At 36.5% G+C, this 27,500-nt stretch overlaps 1 protein-coding gene across 3 annotated transcripts in view; it reads left to right on the top strand.

The window, feature by feature from the left end:
* The window catches only part of LOC106877372 (acetylcholine receptor subunit alpha-like), a 56,164-nt gene extending 33,436 nt beyond the window's left edge, over window positions 1-22,728 (top strand). For 2 of the 3 annotated variants that reach the window (XM_052972222.2, XM_089361205.1), the window contains exons 2-5: window positions 16,489-16,533; window positions 17,817-17,926; window positions 19,324-20,368; window positions 22,126-22,728. In XM_052972222.2, the coding sequence (XP_052828182.1) occupies window positions 16,489-16,533; window positions 17,817-17,926; window positions 19,324-20,368; window positions 22,126-22,299 (1,374 nt within the window). In that variant the 3' untranslated portion in view covers window positions 22,300-22,728. The remainder of the gene's footprint in view (window positions 1-16,488; window positions 16,534-17,816; window positions 17,927-19,323; window positions 20,369-22,125) is intronic. The other variant, XM_052972223.2, reaches the window with a different exon arrangement.
* The last annotated feature ends 4,772 nt before the right edge of the window (window positions 22,729-27,500 follow it).

Raw genomic sequence — 27,500 nt, 5'->3', positions numbered from 1 at the left:
CCCTGCAAATTGCCTGTCTTCTTTTATACTTCTAAGAATTGCTTGAAGCTATCTTTCTTCTTGCACCTCGATCCGTGGGTCTTACAGTGATATATATATATATATATATATATATATATATATATATATATATATAGGAGCACTCCGTCGGTTACGACGACGAGAGTCCCAGCTGATACGATCAACGGAGCAGCTTGCTCGTGAAATTAACGTGCAAGTGGCTGAGCACTCCACAGACACGTGTACCCTAATGTAGTTTTCAGGGAGATTCAGCGTGACACAGAGTGTGACAAGGCTGGCCCTTTGAAATACAGGTACTACTCATTTTTGCCAGCTGAGTGGACTGGAGCAACGTGAAATAAAGTGTCTTGCTCAAGGACACAACGCGTCGCCGGGAACTGAACTCACGACCTTACGATCGCGAGCCCAATGCCCTAACCACTAGGCTACGCGCCTTCATATATATATTTTACTTGTTTCAGTGATGTGACTGCGGCCATCCTGGAGCACTATCATTTACTCAAACAAATCAACCCCAGTACTTATTTTTTAAGCCTGGTATTTATATTATCCGACTCTTTTGTCGAACCGCCAAGTTACGGGGACGTAAACACACCGCCACAAGTTGTAAGCGATGATGGTTGTGGAAGTGCGTTGGTGGACAAACATGCAGACTGTGGACTCACAGACATATACACATAAATACAAGCATATACATATTTATACGACGGGCTTCTTTCAGTTTCCCTCTTTTAAATTCACTAACAAAGCTTTGATCAGCCTAAGGTCAAACTAGAAGATGTTTTTTTCCCAAGGTGTCACGCAGTGGGATTGAACCCGGAACCATGTGGTTGAGAAGCAAGCGTCTTACCACCACACCTGCGCGTACGCACACACACAAACACACACACACACGGATGCAATATATCTATTTATGAATCTATGTATGTATGTATGTATGTATGTATCTATCTATCTATCCATCAGTCTGTCTGTCTGTCTGTCTGTCTGTCTCTATTTATGTATGTATGTATGTATGTATCTATCTATCTATCTATCTATCTATCTATCTATCTATCTGTCCGTCTATCTGGTGTCTTTATTTTAATGGCCTACCATTGTATACAATGAGTTTATTTGCCCTAGGTGTTGGGGAGACACTCGGCAAGAAATGGAAACAAAATTGAAAGTAGAAGATCATGACAATAATGATAATAATAAAAAATAATAATAGTAAAAAAGAATAATAAAATAAAAATTTTGCTCAAGCCCAGTAATTTCTTGGGAGGAGGTAAGTCGATTACATCGATTCCAGTACTCCACTGGTACTTTTTTTTTATCGACCCCGAAAGAGCAAAAAAGCAAAGTGGACCTCAGCGAAATTTGAATGCAAAACACGAAAATGACGGACGAAATGCCACTACGCATTTTCTCTGGAATGCTAACGATTCTGACAGCCACTTCATTATTATTATTATTATTATTATTATTATTATTATTATTATTATTATTATCATTGTTGTTGTTGTTGTTGTTATTATTATTATTGTTGTTATTAATATTAACAACAACAACAACAACAACAATAATAATAATAATAATAATAATAATAATAATAATAATAATAATAATAATAATAATAATTAATGATGATAAATCAAATTATATCAAGGTAGAAAAGCGGAATGATTAATGTATCCGTTTGGAAACATATTCAAGCATGAAAATATCTTTGAGGTCTGCTGCCAATAATGAGATGTGAGCAAGAGGTCAGAGGTCAATATTTCACAAGTGTCAAAGGTCAAATATTGATCACACACCCGCTTCATATCGGTTCCCATTTGAAAAATGCTGCTACCGCTGCTGCTGTTGCTGTTGTTGTTGTTGTTGTTGTTGTTGTTGTTGTTGTTGTTGTTGCTCTGATTATGTAGAATAAAGTACAGGCGATTGAAAGATTGAAGTTTGCTGTATCAAAAGGGACGGGAAAAAGGATGGGGGGAGAACACAAAAAAAAAACAAAACAAAACAAAACAAAATATGAAACAAATCAAATTCTAGGACTAACTTGATGATTGATGCGTTTTTAGGATTAGCACAAGGACAAGACCAACATATACACCTAATATATATATATATATATATATATATATATATATATATATATATATATATATATATATATATATATATATATATATATATATACTTTATTTAAAAGCAGCAGAAATATAACAAAAAAACCGTTACTCTGAGTTTCACGTTCCCGTTCATCGGACAGTTCATCTAACAAAACTGTCCGATGAACGGGAACGTGAAACTCAGAGTAACGGATTTTTTGTTATATTTCTGCTGCTTTTAAATAAAGCATATTACTCCACCTCTGGTATTTGAGTACTCTTTTTTCCACCTTGTTGCACATTTCATGTGCTTACTCCGGTATATATATATATATATATATATATATATATATATATATATATATATATATATATATATAGAGAGAGAGAGAGAGAGAGAGAGAGAGAGAGAGAGAGAGGCAAACGTGGCTGTGTGGTAAGAGGTTTACTTCGCAACCACATGGTTCCGGGTTCAGTCCCACTGCGTAGCACCTTGGGTAAGTGTCTTATACTATGGCCTGGGGCCGACCAAAGCCTTGTGAGTGGATTTGGTTGACGGAAACTGAAAGAAGCCCACAGTATATATATACATATATATATATGTGTGTGTGTGTGTGTGTGTGTGTGTGTGTGTTTCGGGTCTTTTGGTGTGGGTGCGTGCGTGCCTTTATGTATATGTTTGTCTCCCCCCCACCACCACATGACAACCGGTGTTGGTGTGTTTACGTCCCCATAAGTTAGCATCTTAGCAAAAGTTACCGATGAAATAAATACCAGGCTTTACAAAGAAAAATGTGGTTCATCTCGATTCGTTTGACTAAAATTCTTCAGCACGTTGCCCCAGCATGGCCGCTGTCTAATGACTGAAACAAGTAATACATACATATCTGTGTTGATGTCACAAGACTTTATAAACGTTCAAGAGAACGTGAAATAATCTTTTTTTTGGAAGAGTAAATCTCGAAGCGCATAAAGTTATTAATGATAGCATGTCGATATCGAGTGTTCCATGGGCAGCCTTCGACCTTTTCTGTCCCGAATAGTTTCTCAATCGAATATCTACAGGGTATTATTTATAGCTTCATGTGCTTCGAGGTCAACAATTCTAACCCCAAGAAAAAGGAATCATATATACCTACATGCAAATATACCCACCTATCTGCCTGCCTGCCTACCTACCTACTTACACAATACATACATATATATGTACATACAAACATATATATATTATATATATATATATATATATATATATATATATATATATATATATATATATATATATATATATATATATATATATATATGTATATACATATATATTTTTTCTTTTACTCTTTTACTTGTTTCAATCATTTCACTGTGGCCATGCTGGAGCACCGCCTTTAGTCGACTCCAGGACTTATTCTTTGTAAGCCAAGTACTTATTCTATCGTTCTCTTTTGCCGAACCGCTATTTTACGGGAACGTAAACACACCAGCATCGGTTGCCAAGCGATGTTGGGAGGACAAACACAGACACACAAACATATGCACACACATACATACATACATACATACATACATACATACACACACACACACACACACACACACACACACACACACACATATATATATATATATATGTATATATATATATATATATATATATTCATATATACGACGGGCTTCTTTCAGTTTCCGTCTACCAAATCCACTCACAAGGCTTCGGTCGGCCCGAGGCTATAGTATAAGACACTCGCCCAATTGTTTGTATACATATATATATATATATATATATATATACATATATATATGGTAAATGAGAGACGGAAGATGAAATATACAAGAACTTTTATTAATCACTACAATTGTTTCGACGCATCTAGCATCAACCTCTCACGAGTGGGATACGTAACGACTGGTTCAGGAGCACCCATCGGTGCAGATGTGTCTCTTCGGTTGATAAACTGATACACCTCGTGAAAATAGCAGTTCCGCAATCCGTCTTCTCATTTCGTGTAAAGAAAAGCAGCTTTATATAATGTGTGTGTGCGTGTGTGTGTGTGTGTGTGTGTGTGTGTGTGTGTGTGTGTGTGTGTGTGTGTGTGTGTGTGTGTATTAGAGATCGTAATTAAGATGGGGCAAACAACAACAGTCTGTAACCATAGAAACGATGTAATAAATAAATAAAAAACGTTTAATTTCATTTACTAAATACATAACGAACACTGTGAAAGTGACCGTGCTTTACCAGTAAGCTACCAGGTATAAACCATTCGTTTTATTATATATATATATATATATATATATATATATATATATATAACTCTATTTCTGAAAACCAGTGGATAGACTCCACTGAAATTAGATAAATAACCTTCGAGCAGATAGTCAGCAGCGCCGCCTGGCTAAGGCTTGGCTACTCTGCATTGACAAGGGGCAACACCCTGAAACTAGTCTAGTCTGCAGATGCCAAACCAGCAGGGGGACACTGCTGACCTCCCCTGTTCGAAGGTTATAAAGGACACAGGTTTCGTGTGTCACATAGCTAGCTAGAGGCGATGGCTTCTTGGAGCTAATTCACGGCAGCTTTCGTCCTAATTTTGGGACTGCCATGTTGGCTTGGCGATAACTATTAATTTCCAGTACCGCTGCCGTAGTCTCCTTTAGAGAGACTTAGAAATATTAATAACTCTATTTCTGAAAACCAGTGGATAGACTCCACTGAAATTAGATAAATAACCTTCGAGCAGATAGTCAGCAGCGCCGCCTGGCTAAGGCTTGGCTACTCTGCATTGACAAGGGGCAACACCCTGAAACTAGTCTAGTCTGCAGATGCCAAACCAGCAGGGGGACACTGCTGACCTCCCCTGTTCGAAAGTTATAAAGGACACAGGTTTCGTGTGTCACATAGCTAGCTAGAGGCGATGGCTTCTTGGAGCTAATTCACGGCAGCTTTCGTCCTAATTTTGGGACTGCCATGTTGGCTTGGCGATAACTATTAATTTCCAGTACCGCTGCCGTAGTCTCATTTAGAGAGACTTAGAAATATTAATAACTCTATTTCTGAAAACCAGTGGATAGACTCCACTGAAATTAGATAAATAACCTTCGAGCAGATAGTCAGCAGCGCCGCCTGGCTAAGGCTTGGCTACTCTGCATTGACAAGGGGCAACACCCTGAAACTAGTCTAGTCTGCAGATGCCAAACCAGCAGGGGGACACTGCTGACCTCCCCTGTTCGAAGGTTATAAAGGACACAGGTTTCGTGTGTCACATAGCTAGCTAGAGGCGATGGCTTCTTGGAGCTAATTCACGGCAGCTTTCGTCCTAATTTTGGGACTGCCATGTTGGCTTGGCGATAACTATTAATTTCCAGTACCGCTGCCGTAGTCTCCTTTAGAGAGACTTAGAAATATTAATAACTCTATATATATATATATATATATATATAAACATGCAGCACAGAATTTTGTCAGTGAACAGGTCGCGGTCTCAAAGCGACGAAAATATTTTGGCAAATTAAATTTAAATGTTGAAGTGATTCTAACGGATTTTGTGTGTTATTTTAAATGGCTTATAAACACCTTCCACACTGCAATTGTTTTCGTTCCAGCACACGATCTCAGATCAGGTCACTTGCTATACAAGTACATCTCCGTAATATATATATATATATATATATATATATATATATGTGTGTGTGTGTGTGTGTGTGTGTGTGTGTGTGTGTGTGTGTGTGAGTGTGTGAATGTGTATGTGAGTGTGTGTGTGAGTGTGTGTCTGTGAGTGTGTATGTGCATGTGTGCGTGTGAATGAGTGTGTGCACGCATGTGTGTGTGTGTGTGTGTGTGTGCGTGTGAGTGTTTGCTCCCTACCACCGCTTGACAACCGGTGTTGATGCGTTTACGTCCCTGTAACTTAACGGTTCGGCAACACAGTCCGACAGAATAAGTACTAGATTTTAGAAAAATGTAATAAGAACTAGGATCAACTTTTTCGATTAAAAGCCCTCAAAGTGGTGCCCCAGCATGGCCGCTGTCTAATGATTGAAACAAGTAAAAGATGAAAAAAAATATGCATGTTTATGCGCATGCGTGAGCCTATGTATCTCTTTCTTCATCTCTCGCGTATCTCCATCTGTGTATCTCATTATATCATATATATGCGCACGTTTGTCATACATGTGCGTGTGTATCTGCGTGTGTATGTGTGTATTTGAGTTCATGATTGAGATGGGGCAAATAACATCAGTCTGTAACCATAGAAACGATGTAATAAATAAAAAAATAAAATATAAAGTATGTGGATTTACGATTAATTTCTGAAAGATTAGAAATAATTAAGGCTTATTTTCCTGGAGAAATAAATTTAATTTCCGTTCCAGCGTTACTATTATTATTATTATTATTATTATTATTATTATTATTATTCAGTAGTTTTATTTTTATAACGTGCTTTCACTTCACTACCGAGCGCAGCTCTGTGTGCCTTGGGTATGTGCTGTGATTTGCTGTGATTTATCATTATTATTATTATTATTCTGAGGAAGGCGGCGAGCAAGCATGATCGCTAGCTCGCCGGTCAAAATGCTTAGCAGCATTTCGTCCGCCTTTATGATTTGAGTTCAAATTCCACCGAGGTCGACTTTACCTTTCTTTTGTGTGTTATTTTAAATGGCTTATAAACACCTTCCACACTGCAATTGTTTTCGTTCCAGCACACGATCTCAGATCAGGTCACTTGCTATACAAGTACATCTCCGTAATATTTCGATTGAAAGAGTACCAGTCAAACACTGGGTTGATGTAATCGGCTTCTCTAAAATTACAAGCCTTGTGCCTATAGTAGAAAGGATTATTATCATCATTTGCATCATCATCATCATCATCATCATTATTATTATTATTATTATTATTATTATTATTATTATTATTATTATTATTATGAGGAGGGCAGTGAGTTGGCAGAATTGTTTGCGCGTCGGACAAAGTGCATTTCTTCTGATTCTTTATATTCTGAGTTCAAATTCCGCCGAAATCGACTGTGCTTTTCGTCCTTTTTTGGGGGGGGGGGCGATGAAATAAGTGCCACTTGAGCACCAGCGTTGATGTAAACGACTGGTCTTCTCCCCGAAATGTTGGGCCTTGTGCCTATAGCAGATAAGATTATTATTGCTGTTGTTGTTGTTGTTGTTGTTAAACTATTGAAGTAGCAATGAAGCAGTGATTGATATATTTAATAATTAATTATCTATATTGATCATGGCTTGCGATTTTTTCTCTACTAATATTCTTTATTCAAAAACAATTAAATGAAAGCATAAGAAAATACCATAAACAACGAATAACTCAAATTGCTCATGTTCAATAAATGCTGTGTAAGAACCTCATATATATTTACAAATACTAGCTTGATTTTTTTTCTTGGACCTGCTTATGTCCATCTTCAGAGGGTAATCCAAAATGCTGTTCAGTCACTTTAACGCTTCATTTAACTACAGATATGACGATGGGCATATTCTTTGGCTAATCTAATGTTTTTAATTCAATATCTAAATTGGCAGTGAAGGTGCGTGGCCCAGGGTTGTACTAGAAAACACCTGCCCAAGATATCAGGCAGTGTCTATCAACTAGGAATCACAGAATGGCAAAGCGAACTTCTTAACAATCATCCAAGTTTGCGCCAATGTAGAACATTTCTTAGGACTTAGATTAATAATTAGTAATTTTCCATTCCTTTGGACAGAGCTTTCACACACACACGTACACACACACACACACACACACACACACACACACACACACACACACACAGTGCTATGTTCTTCTTTGCATCAATAGGGAGCTGAATTCTTCAGCTTCTGAATCGGTACCTCATTTTAATCGGTCCCAAAAATGATAAAAGGCAGTGTTGATTTCGAAAGGGTTTGAACTTATAAATCTATAGCTTTCGAATCCTTACAAGACATCTTGTCCATCACTCTAAAGATTCTTCCACCAGCACCACCACCCCTCGGTGGGATTTGAACTGTAGTAGTAGTAGTGTTGGTAGTAGTAGGAGAAGTAGTAATGCTGGTGACTCAGATATCGTAAAGAATTTATTTTACAACGCTCTATCGATTCCGCCAGTTCAGTAAGAAGAAAAAGATGATGATGATGATGATGATAAGGAGAAGAAGAAGATGATGATGATGATGATAAGGAGAAGAAAAAGATGATGATGATGAGAAGAAGAGGAAGGCGGAGGAGGAGGAGACGGAGAAGAAGGAGGATATGATCATGAGGATGATAATGATAAGAAGGAGAAGAAAAAGAAAGAGGAGGGGTGGAGGAGAGGAGGAGGGGAGAAAAAGGAGGAACAAGAGGAGAAGAAGAAGAAGAAGAAGAAGAAGGACAACAACTGCAACAACAAAGGAAAAAGAAACAAGGGTAGGCTACAGGAAGGAAATGAAAATAACACAGATATGAACAACAACAACAACAGTAATCATAGCAGCAGCAGCAGTATGAAGAATTTATTAAAACTAGGGTTTTTACTGGCGATGGCGTGAAATGTAGGTTAAAGTAGGCTGACGGGGAGGGAGGTGGCAGCGTCGGTGGTAGTGGTGGTAGTAGTAGGAGTAGTAACTAGTGCTGGTGATGTTGGTGGTGATGATGACGATGAGGGTAGCGGCGGTGGAGACAGCTGTGTTGGTGGCGTTAGTTGTAGTAGGGACAGCGGGTGGTAGTAGCAGTAGTAGTGGTGGTGGTGGTGTTTGCGGTGTAGAGCTGGTGGTAGTGGTGGTAATAGTAGTAGGAGGTGAGTAGCGGTGTTAGTAGCATTTGCAGCGATGGTGACATGAGTGATGATGGTGGAGGTGTGAGCCGGTGTGATAGGAAGTGATGGTGGTGGGGTGGTGGGGTGCCACTGCTGTTCTGTCGAAGTCTTTAATTTCAAGACACTCTGAGAGTGTCTGCCGTTTAATGTCGGGCAGAAGATGATGCGCAATTGGATAGCTGTGTTACATAGGTATGTGTGTATATACATACACACACATATACACATAGACACACGAACTTATGAGTGTGTGTGTATATATATATATGTATGTATATATATATATATATATATATATATATATATATGTGTGTGTATATATATATATATATATATATATATATATATGTGTGTGTGTATATATATATATATATATATATATATATATATATATATATATATATATATATATGTTCTTGCGTGTATGTGTGTATGCGTATTTGATAGATAGACAGACAGACAGATAGATAAAGATACGTATATATATATATATATATATATATATATATATATATATATATATACACATACGTATTTATATATATATATACACACACACGTATCTTTATCTATCTGTCTGTCTGTCTATCTATCTACACACACGCATACACAAACACACGCAAGAACATATATGTATATATATATATACATACATATATATACATATATACACATATATATATATGTATATATATATGCACACATACATACACATACACACACACACACACACACACACACACACACACGCATATATATATATATATATACATGGAAGCATGCATATGGAAGCGTCGCACTCAGAGTAAGTTTCGATGGGCCCCATGGGTATATGTTTTTTAAGCGCCAATACCAGCAGCTTAATTCATTAACATGTTTAGATTGTATAGTTTTTCACGCCTGGAGTCTATTCATATCTGAATCTCGTATCTGAAGTGAGTGTGTACGCAGCTATGTCTGTCTGTGTTTGTGTGTTGTTGAAGTAACCAGAGCCTGTTTCAGGGAAACATGCCAAGAAAATAGAAAGGCACCGAGAAAAAAGAAAAACACTACCAATAACAACAGCAAAAATACTTTAAAAAAAACCTATAGTGAAGCTATATGTATGTAGGAACTGAGTTGAAACTAAATATCTTCCAGCTTTAAGAAGTAAGGGTCTCTCGTCTTTTCGGTTTAACTTAGTTTTTAGAAGACATCAAACGGTCATCAAGTCAGTTTATGCATCTCAAAGGATTCACTGTACAAGATTTGGCAGTTGAGATAGAAGGATGATAGGAAACGCATGCGCACACACACATACAGATATGTGTGTATATATATATATATATATATATATATATATATATATATATATATATATATATATATATATATATATATATATACATACATATGTATGTGTGTGTGTGTGTGTGTGTGTGTGTGTGTGTGTGTGTGTGTGTGTGTGTGTGTGTATGTACAGCCGTATGTGGAGTAGTGAGGAAGTGGGGTGATGCGTGGGTGAAAATGATAGTTGTATAAAAATATACTAATGTTTAATAAAAAGCAAGATCTCAGTTTAGAAGTTGTATAGCGATTCAGTTTCGATTCCCTTGTGTGGCTTTTACGTTTCACTTGGCTTATTTTTTTCTTCTCTTTTCCTCTTATCATTGCCTTGAAGACACACACACACACACACACACTTACACACACACATATATATACATATAAAACACACATATATATATATATGCATTGTATATACATTCATAGATCCATCCATGCATAAAATACCTACACACACACACACACACACACACACACACACACACACACACACACACACACACACACACATATATGCATATATATATATAGTAGTAACAGAGAATGAGGAATTTCGATTATCCCCACGTGGTAAGTTGTAATATATATAAGAAATTTAAAAAAGGGAAAATACACACACTTTACATAGTTTTAATATAATTTTTAATATATCAACCGGTTTCGCTTTCGCTATTCATGATATTATATTTACTTATTTGAATATGTATTTTCTTAAGAAGAAATTTTTGTCCATGTTGTGTGTGATAATATCATCACACACAACAGGGACAAACATTTACGTCATTTAATCATTTTTCGAAAAAATATTGCTTTAATCTCATTCATTTGTATGTTTATTCAAAGTGTTTGAAATAAAGTTTTGTAGTTTTGTATGCGACCGTCGCGTGTGTCATTAGTCAGTAAGCGTTTTAAAATAGGTGGCATGAATGCTGCAGCACGAAAGGACCACAGAAGTCACCAACCGCGCCTAACGGAGATGTTACGATAGGGAGATATTGATTAACATGTAAACAAGATTGCTTCACCACACTATCTTTAAGATTGTGTGCTAGCATAATGAAATGCATAAATAGCTACACACGCATATACATACATAGATGCATATATGCACGCATACGTACATACCTACACATGTATAATTATCAACAAGGAGAATGGATTTTATACATAACCCTGAGGAGTTGATGCTTTTGCGGTATTAGTATAATAATACCGATGCATGTTACATATATTATATTATTATGATATAGCAATACTTTTTTTTAAATAAAAAAAATCAATAAAAGATTGTTGAATTATGTGATAAAACGAACTGCTTGCTCCATTGCCCTTAATAATTATATGAACTCGATGAATATTTACGGATTTTCTGCTATACCATGAATAAAACTATCTTTTTTTCCGTTTTATACTTGTATCTGATAGCAAGTATCGGTTGACGAAATTAATAAAGCAAACCCTAAGGTTAGAACTCAAATCAATTTGATAATATATATACACGCACACATATATACGTATACAAATACATCACAGACATACATACATACATATATATATATAGACACACGCGCAACTATAAATGTATATTTACATTCCTTTATATGTGAAACAATTTTACTTTTGGACGTTATATTGCGAGCATATTTTTCAGTTTAACTTTAGCTTTTATTGTTTTTTTGTTAATATTATCATGAGTTTCGTTTGGAACAATAAACTTCCTAATTCCACCATCAACATGTCTAACCCTAACCCTAACCATCAACATGTCTAGCTATGTAGAGTCTTATGTTGCAAGTTGAAACTAATATTGGTGATAAAATATACACAAATCGCATTTGCCGAACATAAAACAGGCAGTTACACACCTCAGTAACATTTTACATCCTAGAGATGAGCCCGTGACAGTCTAGAAACGTTGGTGACGATAGATTTATGAACATTTTTGTTTCAAACGAAGTGCAAGGGTCTGATACAAAAACATAAATAAACTTTAATAGAAAGCAAAAAAATAACAGTTGCCTTTTCACTACCACACATGCATACGTAAATAGGCAGATATTTAAAAAAAGTTTCAACTATAAGCACAAGACAATATTTTTTGTGGGGTGGAGGGTGTTGTCCAAACCACAATGCACTGTTCGGGGCAGGGGTTGAAGCAAATATATTATAATCCTGCCTACTGTAGGCACAAGGCATGGAATTTAGCGGGAGGAGTGGGTGCTAGTCGATTACTTCGAGACCAGTGCTCGAATGGTACTTATTTCATCGATCCCAAAAGTTGAAAATCAATGTCGACTTCGGTGGAAATTGAACTTAGAGCTAACGACAGATAAAATGTCGCTAACCATTTTGTCCGCGTGCTAACGATTCAGCCATCTTGCCGCCTTAACCAAAGATGTTATAATCATGAGTCGGACACCGCAAACATTGTTTCCATGCGCCTATGCGAAATTGATAGAGATATTGATTTCAAAATGCAGGCTAATGGCCAGCAAGTTCGGGGGAAGAAGTTAATCGATTACATGGACCCCAGTGCGCAACTGGTACTTATTTTATCGACCCCGAAGTTATAAAAGGCAAAGTCGACCTCGGCGGAATTCGAACTCAGAACATGTAGACAGACGAAATGTTGCTAAGCATTTTGTTCGGCGTGCTAACGATTCAACCAGTTCGCCGCCTAATAATAATAATAATAATAATAATAATAATAATAATAATAATAATAATAATAATAATAATAATAATAATAATAATAATAATAATAATAATAATAATAATAATAATAATAATAACAACAACAACAACAATGATTTCTTTTATTGACCACAAAGGCTCAAGATATGGAGGATAATAACGAATGACGAGTTACAGCACACACACACACACACACACACACACACACACACACACACAAACCCACAACAAAAGATGACAAAAGCATTAAGGATTAACATCAATTAAGGGGAGATATTACTATTTTAAAGGACATAACAGAGGATATATAACAGAAATTAGAGAAATAAATAAATAATAATAAATATATAGAATCCCCAATAGCGGGGCTGTCCGCGTAGGGTAATCGGGGTAAACCCCACACAAAAATCCCCAATTACTCTGCCATCTCCAAAGCGTGGGAAAGTGCCCCCTTCCAGTTTCTTTCCTCCTGCTTAGAAAAGCATGTTCAGAGTTGATCCATTCAGCCTCACCAGTCCTACCACAGTCGACCACCTCTTCATAAACACACTACGAACCAGTGGAAGACACGCGAGATGTCGAAATATTGCTCCCAAGATAACAAATGGCACTCTTCTTTTAATTTTGACTCTATATCGGAGGAGTTACCTCAATCCTTTCTATATTAATAATAATAATAAAAATAATAATAATAATAATAATAATAATAATAATGATGATGATGATGATAATAATAATAAATAATTATAATAATAATGATAATAATAAAAATAATAGTAGTAGTAGTAGTAATAATAATAATAATAATAATCCTTTCTACTTAAGGCACAAGGCTTGAAATATGGGGGTGGGGTATAGTCGAGTACATCGACCCCGGTACTCAACTGGTACTTATTTTATTGAACCCCGAAGGATAAAAGTCGAAGTCGACCTCGGCGGAATTTGAACTCAGAACATGGAGACAGACGTAATTCCGCTGTACTATCGATTCTGTTAGCTCACCGCCTTAATAACAACAATAATAATAGCTTCGAATTTTGGCGCAAGATCAGCAAATTCGGGGATCTAAGTAGTTTAAACCGATCCCCAGTGCATAACTGGTACTTATTTCATTGACCGCAAAACGATGAAAGGCAAGACGGACGAAATGCTTCTGACCATTTTGTCCGGCATGCTAACGATTCTTCATTCTTTTCTACTCTAGGCACAAGGATAAAAATTTTGGGGGAGGGGACCAGTCGATTAGATCGACCCCAGTACACAACTGGTACTTAATTTATCAACCCTGAAAGAATAAAAGGCAAAGTAAACGTCGGCGGAATTCGAACTCAGAACGCAAAGACAGACGAAATGCCGCTAAGCATTTCGCCCGGCGTGCTAACGGTTCTGCCACCTTGCCACCCTTGGAGTTCCATAAATAGTAACAGAGAATAAACAATACAGCACCGGTTCCCCGCTGTTATGCAATCTCATTTCTTCAAGTGTTATAAATCTGACATGTTTATGCATGACAGGGTGTGCCACGGGTTATATTCTGTCTGTGTGTCAGCCCGTGTATGTGTTTGACAATGTATGGGGGCGTCTATGGATGTGTGAGTTTATGTGTGCGTCTCTCCCTCTATATATATGTGTACGTGTAGTTGTGTTATTGTCGTAGCTGTTCTTTAGCTCGAGAGGTCAACTATAATTAAGATCAATTGTCAACAATGTGCCAGCTGTGACCAACTTGTCTGTTTTTTCTCTATATGCAGGGAGCTAAGGTCCACATTACTTCGTTCAGCTCTTCCCTCCCTATGTAGCATAGGCCATCGACAATTTTTCTTCTCCGTTCTTGACTCTGGGCTGTCTTTCCCTGAAAGGCCTTCCCTTCCCAGATATTGGTGGCTTTCAATTGTCATTGAGGCTTCTGTAATTTGTTTTTTTTCCCTAGGTAGGGGTGTCGGCCCCACGGAAATTCTTTCTGGAAAGAAGTGGCTCATATTAGTCTGGTGCCTATGGCGAAAGAAATTTTTAGGTGGACGAGGCTGAAAGGATACAGAAAAGACACCACTTTCCTCTTTCCTCTTCGATCAAGCACTCATCGATTTCTTCAAGTTCCTTTTGGAAAGGAAAGTGAAGTAGGAGAGGGAAAGTGCTGCCTCCTGGTGAATTTGGGAAAAAATGGGAGACTGTGGGAAAAATGGTTCAAGTGAATAACTTTACTCTAAATATGTGCCTGTAGATTAGAGGGCAGGAGAGAGGGGGATCATACCTTTGAAGGTCAGGGTGATCCTTAATCAGTGAAATCCCTTGATTGCCCCTCCTGTACCAGAAGAGCTGTGTCATTCATGTTATCCCATACTTTGTATACTTTTATCGCATTTCACTGTCTTTTTTCATTTCTCCCTCTGCATCCTTTATGTAAATCCTCGTACAAATAGTTTGTCCTTGTGATTTCCCTCACATTTTGCGCTTCTTGCATAGATCATTTTCAGTTCCTTTTTGAACATTCCAAGTGCCCCTACAATCACTGGTATTGCAACCGTCTTGAGAGGTCATGTTTTTTTTTGTTTTTTTTCGATTTTTTTTTTCAATGAGCAAATCTTTATATTTTCTGAGCTTGTCAAATTCTTTTGCCGAGTTATTATGATTTCACGGAATAATCAAGTCGATCAATAAACAGACTTTATTGTTTTGGTCTTTCACAACAATATCCGGTTTGTTAGCTTTGATGGTTCAGTCTGTATGTACTGGAAAGTGATATTATTATTATTATTATTATTATTGAGTGAGAGAGTAGTGCATGCCATCAAAGTGATACTGGGGTAAAATATACGAAGCCCATTATACCCATCATGACTACCCGTCTGATAAGGGTACACCAGGCACATGTATCACAACCGTATGTGCGCGACATGGAAATATCATTTCAAGATAAACAGCGAATGACCTTGCAGGAGGGCCCAGCTAGAATTTTCTTCAGGTCGAGTAGCCCATCCCGTTCAAATGAACCTTAAATAATGGTTGTTTAAAAATGTCGAATGAAACACCCATGTTTCCAAAGGTGGTTTATCTAAACTCCAAAGAATTCCTTTCAACACATGGCTATGATACTCCCCCACTATTTCTGCTCGTGATCAGAGATGCACATATCGTCAGCCACGAAGGGACATGCTCAATTGGTTAAGGTCAAAACAGCTGTCAAGCAAATCTGTGGTATTGAGCAAAATATTTACTGTGACCTTCTTTTATACCAAGACAAAACAATGTACATGATAACACTTCCAATCAGTTACAATGAGAATCTGTGAGAGCCACTGCCTGGTACTGCATCCGGGACATTATTATTATTATTATTATTATTATTATTATTATTATTATTATTATTATTATTATTATTATTGTTATTATTATTATCACTTTTTATTTTGAACTCGACAAAGACAGGCTTATTATCGAAATATCGTTTAAACAATAAAATAACTTTTACAATCGAATCGTTATTATTATTATTATTATTATTATTATTATTATTATTATTATTATTATCATTTTTAAAATTTTTATAGGATGCCAAAAATCAAGTAATGACCACAAGTGTTTGGTTAAAGCACGTAAGTTATTATAATTTACATTCTTTAAAATAATGTCTTAAAACAATTTCTCGTTTTCTTGTCTTGAAAGAAATAATAAAAGAATATAAACCGGAACTGTTTAGTTTTATATTATCGACTTCATAAGAATTTGGAAGCTTCGAGAATGTGAAATAAGCCTATTGTGGAACTGTGAATCTCGAAGCAAATAAAGCTATATATGATAGCATCAAATATCAGATTAAAAATCTTTTAGATAGTAAAAAGGTTGTCATGTTTCCAGATGTGGGTTCGCGTCCCAGAGGAAACCTTTTAACCCACTATTTACAAGCTAATATTTATAGCTCTATCTTCTTCGAGATTCAGCGTTCCATAAAGATTTAATTTTATATTTGGTAGTCGCATCATCGTCTGATCTAATAGATGCCATTAGTGGAATTCCTTTTGCTGTTATAATCATTCAGAATGCACTTCCGGTTTCCTCTTCATCCACAATGCTTCACAAACGTATCGCCCACTGTTTTCTTCGCTGGGGTTGTGATGGCGGAACGGCTTAGATGATAAAGATGGAAAGTAGAGTTCGTATATATATATATATATATATATATATATATATATATATATATATATATATATATATATATATATATATATATATATATATATATAGTTACATACGTATATATATATATATATATATATATATATATATATATATATATATATATATATATATATATATATAAATATATATATATATATATTCATGTATATAAATATAGATACATACGTATGTATATATACATATATATACACACACACATATATGCATACATATCTACCTAGCTACCTACCTACCTACCTACCTACCTACCTACCTATCTATCTATCTATCTATCTATCTATCTATCTATCTATCTATCTATCTACCTATCTATTTACTTATCTAACTATCTGTTATACATATACATATTTATATTTGTATGTATGTGTGTGTGCGTGCTTGTGCGTTTGTGTGTGTGTGTGTGTGTATATATCAAGAGTTGAACAGAAAGTATACAAGGAAAAGAAGTTTGACGAAAGCCGACCAGACGGGAAGCTAGACGAAAACTTAACGGACGGGAAATATACATACATACATACATGCATACACAAACACACACACACACACACACACACACACACACACACATATATATGCGCGCGCGTGTTTGAAGAAAAGTTCAACAAATATTTTCGAATAAACCAACGCATTTCTCTATGTCACTCCATATACTAATTACCATATTCTTTCTTAATTGTAGGAATGGTTCGACAAAAGACTATCATGGGATCCCAAAGAATTTGGAAATGTCAAACACATCAAAATCCCATCAGACTCTCTCTGGAGGCCTGATATTGTTCTCTATAATAAGTAAGCTGGATTCATTTAAAGAATTCTTTTCTTTTTTAATCTTCGATCAGACAAAATGGAACCTCTTCATTCTCTTCATTTCATCCATTTGTCTGCTGTCAGTGAGGTTGTAAATATTGTTTTGTAATGAGAAAATAGGTTCCATTCTGTACAATTAATTATTCATAGATTCATGCAACATGGCGCATATGTTTTTGTCAATATGGCGTTAAGGTTTAATTTACAAAATAATAGTATCAATTGATTTGTGTTGAATTTTTTTTTTGTCTTTTGGCGTGGTTGTGTGGTAAGAAATTTACCTTACAACCATATGGCTCCGTGTTCAGTCCCACAATGTGATATCTATGGCAAATGTCTTCTTCTCTGTAGCACTGGGCCGATAAAAGCCTTGTGAATAGATTTGGTTGACGGAAACTGAAAGAAGCCCGTTGTATACACAAACACACACATACACACACATACCTACATGTATATGTGTGTTTCATTGTGTGTGTATGTGTATATATATAGTACTTAATTTATTGACCCCGGAAGGATGAAAGGCAAAGTCTATCTCGGCGGAATTTGAACGTAGCAGCAGACGAAATACGGCTAAGCATTTCGCCCGGCGTGCTAACGATTCTGCCAGCTCGCCGCCTTGGTGCAATAATAATAATAATGACAATAATGATAATGATAATGATAATGAATAAATAAATGAAATAAATAAATTAAAAAGAAACAAAAAGTATTTGGTGACAACAAAGGAGACTCGTAGATGGTCGTTAGTCTTTCTTAATATATTGACGATTTCCTTCAAATCATACACTCCTGATATCAATATATTCTTGAAATTTAGTGCGTCGACCAAAATGCTTTGCAGTAATTCTACTAGCGCTGCCGAAGTAGGCTTTGCTGTCCATCCTTGATAAAGTAAAAGTGCCAGTTAAATGTTGAAGAAATCAGTTTACTCCTTCACTCAAAATTGCTGGCTTTGTGCTAGAATTTGAAACCATTATAAAGACGGTGAGCTGGTGGTATCCTTAGCTTGCCAGACAAAGTGTATAGCAGTATTTCGTCCATCTTTACGCTTTGGGTTCAAACAGAATTACAACGATCCTATTCCTCATGTGTGTGTGTGTGTGTGTGTATATATATACGCACACATATATGCGATGGACTTTTTTTTAGTTATTGTCTACCAAATTCACTCACAAGGCTTTGGTCGGCCCAAGGGTATAGTAGAAGAGACTTGCCTAAGGTACCACGAAGTGGGATTGAACACGGAACCATGTGGTTGGAAAGCAAATTTACCATACTAACACATTATTTTTTTATAATTTCTCATTTCATCTCATTATCTTCATCTCTTGCTAGGTTTCTGTTTTCTCTTACAAGCCTTTACATTCCATTTTCAGTGCAGATGGTGACTTTGTCATAACGATGACAGCAACGAAGGCCACAGTATATTTCAACGGCAAAATCTCTTGGGAACCTCCAGCAATTTATAAAACATACTGTCCAATTGATGTTGAATACTTCCCATTTGATATCCAGAAATGTATGATGCGATTCGGTTCCTGGACCTACAATGGTCTGGAAGTTGATTTAGTCCACATCTGTCACGAACAAGGGACAAACAAATCAAACGGAGATATTGTCAATTACATGGGAATCGACTTAAAAGGTTACCAGCAGAACGTTGAATGGGACATACTCGACGTTTACGCTGTTAGGAAAATCGCGTCTTATCCATGTTGTCCTGAATCTTATATTGATATCAGATTCAACCTGTTACTTAGAAGAAAACCGTTATTCTACACACTGAATCTAATTGCTCCTTGTGTTTCGATTTCACTATTAACAGTGCTTGTGTTTTATCTCCCGTCAGTTAGCGGTGAGAAAATCACATTGTCCATTTCTGTTTTACTAGCACTTTCTGTGTTCTTTTTGCTTCTAGCTGATATAATTCCACCCACTTCTCTTGTCATCCCACTCATTGGCAAGTATTTAATGTTCACCATGTTTATGGTGACAGCTTCTTTATTTTTGACTGTTTACGTACTTAACATTAATTACCGCAAACCGACCACTCACTCTATGTCGAACTGGGTACGTTATTATTTACTCGAAAAACTCCCTCCTTACCTCTGGATGAAACGGCCGGACATCAACGATCGACCTCTCGTTGAAATTGGTAAAGTGGCTGTAAGAACAATGAACGGAATGGAAGTTCGCGAACTGACATTAGATTCCAATACTTCAACGTTATTAAGAAGCGACGTACATACGTACGAAAACATGCGCAATCGACATCCGACCGAAGAACTGGAACCATCCGGTTGCCAAGTGGAAAAACCAGTTCATTATGGCTCCAGTAAAGACGTAAAAGTCGTCAAAGATATTATAGATAACATCAAATATATTGCAAACCATATGAAGGAATCAAACGAAGATGAACAGGTGAGTTAATTATTTACTAGTGGCTGATTATATGTTGTTTAGTCTCAGGATGGTCCTGATCCAGGTGTCCTGATTCTATATTTAAATGTATTACGTATACGACATTATTATCGAACTAGCTTAAAAGCCGCCACTCCGTGCGGACTTTTCAGCTAGCACCTGCGGAGGGCTAATTGATCCTGCGGCCCCAAACTAAAGAGAGCTAAATAGCATTACTATAATACGTTTATGGTGACTGTATTGATCGGAGGTTAAGGACGGATGCCAATCAATTCTGTAATGCAACCATTCTATTGTTTCAGTCCCTAGTTGAATCCAAACTGTTGACCAATTTGTCTCAGAGTTCTTATCCCGACGTAAAATTAATGAAGCGAATTTCATTTATCTCCCCCTTGATCTCTGGCGTCATCTGACAAACGCCAACCAAGATGGCGTGAATCAGTCAAGCTTCACCTGCTACAAATAGCAACCCAAGTGTTTTAAATCAGATCCCAATGCTGCATGCTCAAGAACTAAATGAAGAGCAGATATTCAATCCTGGGATCATTCTGATTCCAAAAAGGTATAATATGTCTATATAGAGCAATTGTAAATTGAGATACAGAGGTCCCAGACGGAAAGACAGAATTTCGATTTTGTTATTATAGAAGTTCCATTATTTTCTAGAGATGATAGAGTGTGATTTGAAGAAATTTTATTTATTATTCCTAGCAAATCGAATAACCACAAAGCGGGGTTTCTTCACGAGAAATGATTAATTATAACACAGTGATTTGGCCTGGCTCTTTGTCGGTAACGAAAACGAACGTTCCAGTTGGTTCGATCAATGGAACAGTCTGCTTATAAAATTAGTGTCTAGGTTGTTGAGCGCTCAACAAACACACGTACTCTTAACATAGTTTTCAGGGAGATTCAGCGTGACACAAGATGTGACAAGACTGTTTTGCTAGCTGAGCGGACTGGAGCAACATGAAATAAAGTGTTTTGCTCAAAGTACAACACAAAACGAGTTGTACCTATAATTCAAACGGTCAGTGTTGTCACATTCTGTGTGACACGGAATCTCCCAGAAAAACACGTTAATGGTACTAGCACGTTAATTTCGCGGGCAAGCTGTTCCGTTTATCGGATCAACTGGAAAATCCGTCATCGTATGCGACGGAGTTCTAGTCTTTCCCTATCTATCTATCTATCTATCTATCTATCTATCTATCTATCTATCTATCTATCTATCTATGTATATATATATATATATATATATATATATATATATATATATATATATATATATATATATATATATTACGGTGAACTCGTAGTCCATAAAGCTATAATAGCGAGGAATATTCTAGTTTAAGCACACATGTTTGCTTTTCATAACGTGATTGATAAATATGATTTACATATGGTCTTAATTTTGGTTAAAACATTAAGGTATACATGCATCGATGATTCAGAATCTCTTTCATTGACTTCCGGTATTATAATTATATTTACTGTTCTGTTAAGGCGGCGAGCTGGCATTTCTCCGTCCTTACGCTCTGAGTTCAAATTCGGCCGAGATTGACTTTGCCTTTCATTCTTTCGGGATTGATGAATTAAGCACCAGTTAAATACTGGTGTCGATGTAATCGACTAGTCCCCTCCGCCTTGAGCCTTTAATAGAAAGCATTATTATAATTGTTGTTATTGTTGTTTAACTCCTCCGTTCTGTTATGTTCACAATTATTTACATGTATTCTCTCATATATTTCCAGGTTGTACGTGATTGGGCCTATGTAGCGATGGTCGTTGATCGAGTACTTCTCTATTTATTTAGCCTAGCAGTCACGGTTGGCACAATAGGTTGTTTCTTGTCAGCCCCAGCTCATTACGACACAAAGGTGACTTTACAACCCATAGACTTCGAGAACACCAGTTGTAACTATTAACTACACGTGATACTAAACTTCAAAGATTTATCTTTTTCCTTTAAAAGAAAGAGAACAATAAATAAATAAATAAATAAAAAGGAAATAAAAAAAACAACAACAAAGACTTGCGTTAGCAAAATGGCGAATGTAAATTCTCATCGAAAATCTTGATCTTATTTTCTTTGGATTATTATTCCGCAGCTAAATAAACTTCAGACAAGTAAAGAAAAAAAGAAGAAAGAAAGAAAGAAGACGATGAAGACGACGATGAAGAAGAAGAAGAAGAACAACAACAAAACCTTGAAATTTTTTTATGTGTATGAAGTTCCGCAGAGACAGATTGCCGTCAGCTATAATATTTTATTGGCAGCTGTGAAGATTATCATTTTGGGGGCAAAATCTGTGATTTTATTGTTGCTAGTTGATAAATTAAAATATTTTCTTTTTCTTTTGTGTTAATAGTTTTAATAGGGTTCGCTTTAAAGAAAGAAAAATGTATGTATGTATGTATGTATGTTTGTATGTATGTATGTATGTATAAACACATAATCAGCAGATGAAAGGATGCCTGTATTGCGGTCATGTCTCAATAGATCCATCTACTAGTTGAACATATCCATGATTTTTTGCACATTCTGTCTGCTAATTATGAACATTACAACTATTATGTAATTCCAAGCTCCCAGAAACAGCTGTCGAGTTAAATATGTATGTATATACATGTTTGTGCAAATGATAATGTGTCTATGTTTTGTCTGTGCTGTGTGTGTGTGTGTTAACGATAGATGTGTGACCAACGGAAAAAATTGATGTAATTGCAATGTATTTATTCCAATACATGTCACTTGAGTCCCGCAGTGTTAGAGTGACTTCCGCTACTAAGCTAGCCCGTTGCATGATGGGATAAATCGGCAGACTAGTAAATGGTTCCCTAGAAATTGAACTACTACATTATTTCTTTGACACCCACCCAATTTGAAGAGGAATGAAAACTGAAGTAGAATTGAGCTCGGTCGGATTTGAACTCGAAACGTTGAGAGTTGCAATTAAATACTGCAAATCATTTTTTTCGGCACTTTAACGATTCTCTTAATGCAATGTTTTTTTTATTGAATTAAAATACAATAACGACAGCAACCGCAACATCATCATCATCCTCATCATAGCCATCAACAAAAACACCATCACCACCACCACCACCAACAACAACAACAACAACAATCTTTCACTTCATCTCGGCCTCAGTATTAAAGACAAGACAATAATTCCATATGGCTTATTCTGCTCAATGGAAAATAACCTTTCAAAATACAGGCCGCAGATTCTTCCAACTGTACTTTTGTGGTTTCATAAAAACCTCGTGTTAATTTTGCTAAGGCAGAGGAATGTGGGCACACTACTTTCCGATTGGCCTGTTTCTTGATACGTATTACTCAAACAAAGCGGTACTATCGCATGCAAAATGCCTCCCCTATCTATCTATCTATCTATCTATCTATCTATCTATCTATCTATCTATCTATCTATCTATCTATCCAGTCGAGTGACTTGCCAGCACTAATGCAACTATTCTACGCCAAGTGTTCCGTTCTTGCATAACCGCCTTCATATTTTTAATCTGATATCCAGAGTCCTACTCAAGTTGATCAATATTTCTCTTCTCGGTCTCTTCGTACCTGTGTATTCATGTGTGCGATTCCAGAGAAGATCACTGGATATTTCATCCTCTCCTATTATATATTTTCTCATGATCTCATGTCCAGCTGTTCTTTCCGGTTGGCTATGCTAGCAAAACTGTTTTAAAAATTCTAATTGTCGCTACATGCATCAGAATGCAAATGTCTATTTTTGTCACGAAGCTCATTTCTTTTTATTACTGCAAGAATTTTCTTTTTGGCATAAATGTTGCTTTCTTTAATATGGCGTAAATGTTGCTACCATTTTTGTGAGAGAACCTCCTGCTTCCTCCATCTTGGTGGATGCTATGTATACAAACATTACTAAAAAATTATCTGACAGTAAAAAATTGAAAATCTAGAATTTTTCCTTTCCCCTCTAACAGTGGGAAGAAAATAATGAAGACTTTTCATTGCTGTACTCAACGGCCCTCACGAAAAACATCGCGTGTGAGCGCGAGCACACCACACACACACACACACACTCACAAAGGTAGAATATCAGTTTGTGAAGTAATTCAATACTTTCTGTGAAATTCACGAGCTCCGAAAACTGACGTCATTCATAAATTCAATACCTATAACACTACTACTACTACTACTACTACTACTACTACTGTATTAAATGATGATGATGGTGATGATAATGATGGTACTGGTAATAACTATAATGCTATCCAGCAGTACACACACACACACACACACACACACACGTTATCCGAAGTGTACAATATTAAATGTTCCTTACGGCCGATCTTACCTTGCGCCCATCAAAGGTAACCGATATATATATATATATATCTATATATATATATATATATATATATATATATATATATATATATATATATATATATATATAAACAAACATAATTAAGGGATCAGCCACAGTTGCTTCACCACATACCGAAGTTCAGAAATAGCAGCTAAAGTGCTAAAACTCCAACATTATGTTTATAGATGTATAAGAAATTTTAAATAAGTTCTTCACCGATAATGGTGTTTATATACCGAAGGGCTTGGTAAAAATTATTAATAATTAATTTATTAATAAATTAATAATCCTTTACCCTTTTATTTGTTATACACACACACACACACACACACACACACACACACATATATATATATATATATATATATATATATATATATATATATATATATATATATATATATATATATATATATATATATATATGTATATATATGAGGTCGACTTAGCCTTTCATCCTTTCGGGTTAGATAAGCACCAGTTACGCACTGGGCTCAATGTAATCGACTTAATCCCTTTGTCTGTCCCTGTTTGTCCCCTCTATGTTTAGCCTCCTATGGGCAATAAAGAAATATGTATATATATATGCATATATCTATATACACACACATATATATATTTACACATATTTATATACATATGCATATATTTATACACACACACACACACACACACACACACATGCACACATGTCTATATATATTTGTGCGTGTTCCTGTGAGTGTTGCGGGCTGTTATTGCCATCCATTGAAGAGTCGATAAAATAGGTACTAACGGTATACTGCGGTCAACTAGAATGCTTTGTCGCATTAATCTTAATCCCAAAACCTTCATATGCTGTCGGTGTCGAATTTACTCCTCATCTTTCCAGGGTCCGATAAATATATATACCCAGTAATTTACTGAGGTTGATATATAAACTCTCCTCTACATCTATCCCTAAATTTGCGCACTTCCTTTATCAGAAAACCTTATTAAATTTGAAATTGTAATATATGGGCTGAATCTGCAGAATTCCGGACCAAAATGCTTTGCGTTATCATTCTTACTTAGACGGAAGCAAACCGGCAGAATGGCTACTGCGCCGGAAAGTTTTATAGCGGCATTTTGTCTAGATCTTTACGTTCTAAGTTCAAATTCAACCGAGGTCGAGTTTACTTTTCACCTTTCCTGGGTCGATGAAATAAATATCATTTAAAGACTGGAGTCGATGTAATCAAGTAGTCCGCTCCTCCGATATTGCAGGCCTTGCACCTATAATAGAAAGGATTGTTATTATTATTATTATTATTATTATTATTATTATTATTATTATTATTATTAATCTATTTATTACTATAAGGCGAGCTGGCAGAATCGTTTGCACACCGGGCAAAATGCTTAGCTGCATTTTGTTCGTATTCACGTTCTGAGTTCAAATTCTGTCGAGGTCGCTTTAATCCTTCCGGGAGTCGATGAATTAAGTACGAGTTACGCACTAGGGTTGATGTAATCGACTAGTACCTTTCACCCAAATTTCAGGCCTTGTGCCTGAAGCGTTCGACCCGGTAGAACGTTTGATGGTAGAAAACCAGAAAAAACCTATTGTAGTTTTACGCTTTTACTCTTTTACTTGTTTTAGTCATTTGATTGTGGCCATGCTGGCGCACCGCCTTAAATGGTTTTCTAGTCGAAGAAATCGATCCCAGGACATATTCTTTGTAAACCTAATACTTATACAATCGGTCTCTTTTCCCGAACCGCTAATTTACCGAGACATAAACACACCAACGTCGGTTGTCAAGGGATACTGGGTGGGGGTGGGGGGACAAACACAGATACAAAGAGACACAAAGACACACACACAAATACATACACACACACACACACACACACACACACACACATATATATATATATAAATATGTACACGATGAGCATCTTTCAGTTTCTTATTTCGTTATTGCCCACAAGGGGCTAAACATAAACGGGACAAACAAGGACAGACAGAGGGATTAAGTCGATTACATCGACCCCAGTGCGTAACTGGTACTTATTTAATCGCCCCTGAAAGGATGAAAGGCTAAAGCGGCCTCGGTGGAATTTGAACTCAGAACGTAGCGGCAGACGAAATACCGCTAGGCATTTCGTCCGGCGTGCTAACGATTCTGCCAGCTCGCCGCCTTTCAGTTTCTGTCTACCAAATCCACTCACAAGTCTTTGATCGGCCCGAGGCTATAGTAAAAGACACTTGCCCAAGGTGCCACGCAGTGACTGAACCCAAAATCGTATGGTTGGTAAGTAAGCTTCTTACCACACAGCCATGCCGGCCCTTTTCATATCACGTGATGTTTGTGTTTGTTCCCATTTGTCAATTACACAAATACAGTCATCGTTTTTTCTTTCTACATTCGCTACACATCTTTTGTTTCCCCCTGTTTTTCTCTTTTTTTATATTTTATCTTTTACTTGTTGCAGTAACTGGATTCCGGCCATGCTGTGGCATTGCCCTGAAGGGTTTTAGTCGAGCAAATCAATACCAGTACTTATTTAAAAAAAAATTTTAAATCCTGGCGCTTATTCAATCGGTCCCGCTTTTTGCGGCTAGTTATGGGGGCATAAACAAACCAACACCTATTTTCAATCAAAGGTGTGGGTACAAACGCAGACACTAGCACACAGACACAACCACACACAATATATATATGGCGGGCTTCCTCACAGTTTCTGTCTACCAAATTCACATACAAGGCATTGGTCGGTCCGGGGCCATAGTAAAAGTCACTTGT

The sequence above is a fragment of the Octopus bimaculoides genome, chromosome 12 (genome assembly GCF_046866305.1).
Source record: "Octopus bimaculoides isolate indiv1 chromosome 12, ASM4686630v1, whole genome shotgun sequence".
NCBI classification, from domain to species: Eukaryota; Metazoa; Mollusca; class Cephalopoda; order Octopoda; family Octopodidae; genus Octopus; species Octopus bimaculoides.
Note: the sequence above shows the minus strand (reverse complement) of the source record. Positions and strands in the feature narration are given on the sequence as shown.